Here is an 8,071-nt window from a genome sequence, read left to right as displayed (position 1 = left end):
ACTGTAATTTCTAAGGCACTTGTCTGTTGACAGAAGCTATTGCATTTCTAATTGAATCATCTATTGCATTTCTCTTGGCTCAAACTATCTGTAACATGCTTTGCCTGACGGAAATTATTATGTGTTTGCATCCCTTTCCCCTCCCATGAATTTTCATGAGGCTTTTTTAACTGCACAGCACACACCCTAAATCTATGACAAGGGAGACTAGACAGTTATTCCAGACTGAAGACTGAAACTGCTCTGCAGACAGATTCACAGAGGATATGTTCTTCTTCGCTGGCTGTGTAGAAGCTGCTGGCATGACCCTTCCACCAACAGTCCAGAGATTATCTAGGTTGTTCTGAACTAGCCACAGTGGAGTAGCCAGTTTTCTGCTCCCTGTCCAACAGGGGACGGCCGTCTGTCTGATGAACTGAAATTGCAGTGTTTGGGATAGGAAGACTAACCAGGCTTGTTAGGATATCAAACATTTGATCAGTTTCACAAAATTCTTGTAATGGAGGTAAGTATCATTATCCCATTATACAGATGGAGGGACAGAGGTGGGGAGGTCATGCAGTGAGTCACAGACAGAGCTGGGTCACTTAGGGCACTGACGTCAATAAGAATCTTTCCACTGACTTTAATGGGAATTGGATCAGGCCCTTCGTTTGTACTATTGTACAGAGGAGGAAGCACAAGTCCTCTGTAAAGTGTATTGATACCGGAGATTAAAATCAGTGCCTTAGCTATGAAAGTCTTGGGAAGTAGACGGTACCTCACCCAGTGCACTAAATGCCCTAACAACAACTATCTGGGTGAAATGAGACAATCACTACGCTCTCCAATGAAGTCACACAGAAAAATGATAAGACAAAACACCCTATCACCCGTGGCCGATCATTTTTCACAAAGGGTCACTCCCTATCTGATCTCTCAGTCCTCATCCTTCAAGGAAACTGGCACAACACGTTCAAAAGATGAACCTGGAGTTTAAATTCATAACTTTGCTAGATACTCAAAATCAGGACTCAGTAAAGACACTGGATTTATGGCTCATTACAATAAGCGGGAACACACTGACCCTCCTTTGCCCGACAATTGCAGAGTTGTCAAGTGCCCACTTCACCCTGAATGGTCTCTTGCAATGTGCTAACTCCTTGTGCTTAATCTGTTCCACCTTGTATATAGCTGTGACTCTCCAAGTACCTTTTCCAGGTCTGAAAAAGAGCTTTGTGTAAGCCCCAAAGCTTGTCTCTCTCCCCAACAGAAATTGGTCCAATAAAAGATATTACTTCACCCACTTTGTCTCTCTCAAATCTCAGAAGAGGTGGAATGGGAAGGTTTGGGAGCTGCAGAAATATGGCTCTGTAGTGTGTTTGACAGGTGATAGTGCAAACCACTGAAAGAGGGTGAGAGAAGGGAGAGAAACGTTCCCTGCCTGGGAGGCTGCTGAGCATTTAAAAGCATCGAAACAGACAATTTAAGGATGGGGGAGTATTTCTGGGGTCCCCCTCCCCCTTCCTACAAATAAATCACTGGTGGTGAAAACGGGTCCGGTGTTGAAGTCCTGGAAATCTCAGCTTTGTAGGAGAGTCAGAGGGAGCAGGGATATTCAGCAGAAGAGATGCAAGGCATCTTCTTTTATTCCCCAAGGGAGGAAATTGACAGCCACCTGTGTGTGCTGCTTCTCTGACTCCAGCCAGCCGCAACTCAGCAACAGGGTGGCAGCGGAAGGGAGCAGAAGAGAGCAGGCAGCTCCCAGACTATAAAACTCAGACCCAAGCCAGACGCTGTTCACACATCGCAGGCTGCATTCAGAAGGCACTACAGCACCTAACCAGAGACCAGACATTTTAACACCAGAAACCTGGCTTATTTCAAGTTACCCTCTGGATGAAAAATCCAATAGATGGAGCATCTCTAAGGTGCTTCTTATTTATTTTTATTGCATTTTTAAAAAACAAGAAAGTAAGTTTTTTTTTTTTTTTCTTTCTGAAACTTAACAGCAGGTGAGAAGAGGGTAGGGGGGATTTGGGAGCTGACCAGCCCGGGCTGAAAGGAGATTTGGAGCTGGCTAGCGCAAGAGGGAGAAGAAGGATTTAGGAGCTTTCCAGGGGGATATTGCATCAAATTACTCAAGAAGAAGGTTTGAAATTGACCTGCCTAACAGGAGAGGAGATTTGCCATCAGCTAGTTGAGGACTTGTCTGAAACCGAGAGAGAGAAAGAAAGAAAGGATTCACTCAGGGTTGGGGAAAGCAACAGGGGAAATGCCCAGCTCCAGGATCTGGGGGTGAGGAAATGGAGCAGCTCCAGCTCAGCTCACTAGAGGGATTCATTTTAAACACGCCACTTTGAAAAAGAAGTTTGCTGGTTCCACAGTTGTCTCCAGCCCCAGCAGCTCTCTTCCCCCCTTGCCAGCCGGCCGCCGCCTCCCGCCCTGCTCTCCCAGCAATGGATCCGGATTGGGAAAGGAACAGCACTCCTTGCAGCGACCCTAGGGACGTCCTGACCCAGGTGGGGGATCTCAACTGGACTCTCTTCCACACCCGGGATGAGGAGCTAGCCCGGGCCGAGATTGGGGTGCTGGCCACCATCCTGGCAGTTGCCGCCGTGGGCAACCTGGGGGTGCTGCTGGCCATGTACCGGCTGAGGAAGAAGATGAGCAGGATGCACCTCTTCATCCTGCACTTGGGGCTGACCGACCTGGGGGTGGCGCTTTTCCAGGTGCTGCCCCAGATGATCTGGGAGGTGACCTACCGCTTCCTGGGGCCTGACCTGCTCTGCAGGGCCGTCAAGTACCTGCAGGTGCTAAGCATGTTCGCCTCCACCTACATGCTCATCATGATGACTCTGGACCGCTACATGGCTGTGTGCCACCCGCTGCGCACCCTGCAACAGCCAGGCAGGCAGGCCTACCTGATGATCGGGGCCACCTGGCTGCTCAGTGGCCTGCTCAGCCTGCCCCAGGTCTTCATCTTCTCATTGCAGGAGGTGCACCAGGGCTCCGGGGTGCTGGACTGCTGGGCTGACTTCAGGTACCCCTGGGGCGCCCGGGCCTACATCACCTGGACCACGCTGTGTGTCTTCGTCCTGCCCGTGGGCATCCTCACCATCTGCTACAGCCTCATCTGCCACGAGATCTGCAAGAACCTCCGGGGCAAGACGCAGAGCGGAGCAGAGATGGGAGCGGGGTCCCGCTGCAGCCAGGCCTCCCGGGTGAGCAGCGTGCGCACCATCTCCAGGGCCAAGATCCGCACGGTGAAGATGACCTTTGTCATCGTGCTGGCCTATGTCGCCTGCTGGGCGCCCTTCTTCAGCGTGCAGATGTGGTCGGTGTGGGACGAGAATGCCCCCGATGACGGTGAGTGATGGGGGGCAGGGGGAGAGCCGGGCTGCAGCGCAGGGGCACCTCATACAGCTTGCCAGCTGCAGCCATCCCCAGGCCAGGGTGTGTACATGGGCATCCAGGGCAGCTACTGGCTTCTAAAGCATGACTCCTGGCCCCAACACAGGTACGTACACACACAAAACACGCTCACATCAAACATGCAGCACACACAGAAACAACACACTCATGCAGAATACAATATATACATCCTCAGAACACACAAACAGCACACATATGCATCCAGAATACAATATACACACACAACACACTCACGCAGAACACACAGAGAATACACACACAGCACACCACAACTAAGATTCACTCACATACTCAACCCTCCAATATGCAAAAAAATTTTGTTCGCACACAAATGATAAACACAGCAAAAAGATAATCTCTCTGTTGGTTTGTGATTATTTACACACATTCTACACACACACACAAAGACACAGTCTATGCGCACACACACACACACATTAAATGCACATCCAGTCACAAAGATATACTCACATATTCATTCACAAAGCTATATATACTCTTCCATACACAGACACATTCATTCAACAAAGGTACATAGTCACACCCACATAGACAGACCCACATGTACTCACATAGACTGAGCAGCACACATTTTTACAAAATAAAACAGATGTCTGTCTGTCTCACACACACACACAGTAATTTATTAAACTGATGATTTAATAATCATTCATCTCCATTTAGCTTAGAACGAGCGGATACAGATACCTAGAATAGTGGTTCTCAACCTTTCAGTCTGACACACAAAAATTGTGAAAATTGTCCCACTGTCGTTAGAGTTGGTATGGCAACACCCATTTTTTCATGTTCTCTGTGTATATAGAACTTCCCACTGTATTTTCTACTACATGCATCTGATGAAGAGGGTTTTAGCCCATGAAAGCTTATGCCCAAATAAATTTGTTTGTCTCTAAGCTGCCACAAGTACTCCTTGTTCATTCCACTATTCACTGTGGTACAGATTATTTCCAAACTGATCAGAGACGCATTTCCAACAAACCACCATTTTTTGTAATCAATAAAAATGCTGTTTTTTTATGTTAAAATGTTACCAGTGTCACACCGCAAAATGCATTTAACAGAATCCCAGTGCAAACTGCTAACCTGTTATCCCTGATGCAAAATCTGCTGGCAATACTTTGCTTTCTCTGCTCTTGCTTCAGAGCTCTGCCGCACTTCGGATCGACGAGTTCTTCAGACATAAGCAGTTTTCCTGTGTGGCTTTCATCACAGTCATGGCAAAGGGTGACATTTTACAAAGATATATAGATGCAAAAGGCAGCAGCATTTTTAGGAGGAGATCATTAGAAGCATGTATGAGATTTTATTTATTTCTATGTAAAATAATAAAGATTCCGATCCAAGGCTCTAGATGCCCTAACATAATTAATCATACAACAAATACAATTAAATTAAACCCAATGGGACTTGTGCTCCTAAATCCTCTCGGTGCTTTTGCAGATCTCCCCCTTACAGCCTTACACCTTATATCTGGATATTCAGTAAGGGAGAAATGCAGCCCCCGGGCAAAGGGACAGCACAAAACCCCATAACCTAACTCTAAAGGCTGAAGAGGGACTTAAGTAGTGTCTAAGCCTGTGCAGAGAGCCAGCACAAGGGTGAATTTCACCCTTAAGGCATAGAGCCACCGCTGTCACAGTGTCTTGAGTTTGAAATTCAGTTCCCATTGAGCAGTCAGTCCAAACTCCAATCACCATCTCTAGCTATTTAATGTTCAGAGAAATAGAATTAACAACTGCTTCACTGGAAGCAGTTTTCACCTAGTCATACTTATTAAAGTCTTTAATTTCAGACACTGGAGCAGAAGACGAGAACGTCATCTTCCTACATGCCTAACAACAACACTGCCTTTCACAGGGTCATTAGGATTTCAGCCTCTAAATGAAAGCTTTGACAAAGTTCAAATGAGACTATTTACATTGTTTTCTAGTCTACCCTCTTCATCCCAAATTGTGTTTTCTCAGACTTTGTCTATCGTTTGAATCAGATCCCTGTAGTGACAAATAAATCCTATTGAATGTATCAACTCTCCGCCGGCTTTGCTGGATTACACAGCCACTCAGGGTCAGAAAACAGTGGGTCAGATGCTGATCTTTCCTACAAGGTCATAAATCCAGAATAACTCCACTGGAAATTAATGGAATTACTCCAAATTTATTCTGGTGTAAGCGATACCAGAATCCGGTCCAGTTTCTGCACAATGTTCCCTTCAAGAAATAAAAACATCCTGGGCCAGATTCTGATTTACGCTAAGGCCCCTTTACTCCACTCTGACAGGGGGGTAAAGATAATAATCCATGCCCACATTAAGGCTCCTTTATACAGCTAGAGCAGTATAAAAGGGACCTTAAAGTAAATGAGAGTCAGAGCCTTCGAGTTCAAGCCGCTGGTTTAAAATTTTTTATTAGAATAGCCACTGTACAATGATATAGACAAGCAGCTACTAGGTGACTTTCGATAAACCTAGGTAGAAAAGAAGTTGCTGGTGCCCAGCTCCTATCTCCTCATAAAGTCCGTAGAAAAATCTTTGACAGGGCCCTTGAGCTGATAAAATATACCAGTGTCACAGCAGCTGGTAAGTTGCACCTTAGGAGATTTTCCTCTGTGCTGCAAGAGCCTTTCTGTGTATGCTGCAGCAAGCTCCCTCTATACACTTGATCCAAAGCCCATTGAAGTCAGTGGGAGCTTTTCTGCTCGCTTCGGGGGTCTTGGAAAGCTTTGATCCTAGCAACATGGTCACTCCCCAGGCCCTGACAATAGCTGCTTGCACCATCAGTCTGGACAGAATAACACCGTTCCCACTGAGCTCCAGACACCCTTACACACGCTGGGTGGCACTTGACTCACGGAGTGGTCCATAGACTTCAACGGGATTGTCTGAAGAGTGGAATACGTTTCATGAGTAAGGGTGCTGGAATCTGGCCCTGCATGTTATTTTCTTGTTAAACAAATAATGGAGAAGGCTAAGCATTTGCTCGCCCGTCGTATTTGTAGAGAAAAGTCTGCAGAGCCAAATCACTGCTGTTATTAGAAATCCAGCTAAGCCCAGGACTTCTGCCCCTCCAGCCGCATGCATAGACTCCTCAAAATGCAGTGCCTTGTGCAATCCCAACGGAGTGGAAAAGATGCACATCAGGAGCTGCTCCATTGTTTTGGCATGTTACAAGGCTGTGGGAGAGCGGGGAGGATTTTAACTGTGTCCACTGTTATGATTTCAGTGACCTCCATAATGGACAGCAGGATAAAGCTTCTCATCTATTTGCTGGGGCTGCGTGCCCCTAGCAGTTCATTAACATACAGCGTTGGATGGCGTTCAGGCTTTTGCCGACACAGTTGCAGACTTTTGAAAAGGTGCCTTCTGATTGCTGAGATCAGATCACCTCCTCAAAGTGTGCGGTGAGGCTCCTGGGAGGGGACTGATGGGGTGTTTGCAGGTGTCTGTGACAATTGTTTAAATGTAGGATGTCATAAGCCACTCTCTGGTTACATAACACACACACAATGGCTTTGGGAAATTGTTTCAGCCAGTAAATGGAAAGCCAGGCACCAGCAAGCTCTTGTCTCAATATTTACAGGCTCCTGATGGTTCCACAGGCACGTCTCTTCCCTCTTCTGGGAACGGAGCTCTTTGCACTCACTTGTGTCTGGAAGTTAGGCACCCAAACAGGGTGGACATGCCACACACTGCCAGATCACACCACACATGTGGGTTGACTTACAGCCTCAACCCGCACAGGTGCAGGCTATCCCCGCAGAGTCCTGGTTAGGGCAGTGTTCTCCTGTAATGTGCATGGATGTTCTTATTTGTTTGCCAGTCACACCTGCCCAGCTGAGCTTAGAGCCCCATTGTGCAGGGTGCTGCACAAACACACAGTCTCTGCCCCATAGAGCTGATCGTTTAAATAAAAGAGGCAAAAAAGATAAAGAGGGGAAGGGACGTGATTTGCCCAACAAATCAGTGTCAGAAGCAGGAATAGAACCTACATCGCAGGCCAATGCCTTGTCCACTTGGCCATGCTGCTTCTGTCAATACACCGCTGGAGAATTAATAGGTGTTTTTAACATGTTCTTTGCAGAGTCCACCAACGTGGCATTCACCATCACCATGCTGCTGGCCAGCCTCAGCAGCTGCTGCAACCCCTGGATTTACATGTTCTTCAGCGGGCACCTCCTGCACGACATCCTGTGGTACGTCTCCTGTTGCGGGAGCTTCCGGCCTGGCCTCAAGAGGCAAATCTCCAACGGGAGCCTCTGCAGCAGGAAAACCACCATCCTGACTCAGAGCCACCAAACCGACGCCCCTGCGATCCAGCTGCAGCAGGGGGACTTGAAAGATTTCTACCAGTCCTACGAGGATACGGTGATGGAGTCAGGTGTGCTCTAGAACCGCGACTCGCGCCAGCCGCCACTGCAGGATGCACACCTCTGTGCCATCAGGCGATCCTCGCTGCTTGCCTGTCACTCAGAACTTTGAATGGACGTGGGACTAGAGGGGACACATGATGCCTCCTGGGTGGGGTGGAGGACGGGGGAAGGGCAGTCTCTGTGCATCGGGCAGAATTTTATTCTGCAGGAACCTGTGTGTTTAACCCAGCAAGCATCACAGTGTCTCTCTTGTCCTTATGTGCTTTGCTAC

General features: G+C 47.7%; 1 protein-coding gene across 1 annotated transcript; it reads left to right on the top strand.

Moving 5' to 3' along the window:
• The first annotated feature begins 2,438 nt into the window (after window positions 1-2,438).
• On the top strand, window positions 2,439-7,819 carry AVPR1B (arginine vasopressin receptor 1B). Its single transcript, XM_065404074.1, has 2 exons — window positions 2,439-3,348; window positions 7,512-7,819. Exons 1-2 carry the CDS (start codon window positions 2,439-2,441, stop codon window positions 7,817-7,819), a joined length of 1,218 nt encoding a protein of 405 aa, XP_065260146.1.
• Window positions 7,820-8,071: the final 252 nt, after the last annotated feature.

The sequence above is a fragment of the Emys orbicularis genome, chromosome 4 (genome assembly GCF_028017835.1).
Source record: "Emys orbicularis isolate rEmyOrb1 chromosome 4, rEmyOrb1.hap1, whole genome shotgun sequence".
In the NCBI taxonomy this organism is placed as follows: domain Eukaryota; kingdom Metazoa; phylum Chordata; order Testudines; family Emydidae; genus Emys; species Emys orbicularis.
Note: the sequence above shows the minus strand (reverse complement) of the source record. Positions and strands in the feature narration are given on the sequence as shown.

Bases quoted from the DNA above. Each gene is read 5' to 3' on its own strand.
- AVPR1B (XM_065404074.1), top strand. From the start codon at position 2,439: ATGGATCCGGATTGGGAAAGGAACAGCACTCCTTGCAGCGACCCTAGG. The intron at 3,349-7,511 runs GTGAGTGATGGG...TGTTCTTTGCAG, and splicing joins CGAGAATGCCCCCGATGACG to AGTCCACCAACGTGGCATTC.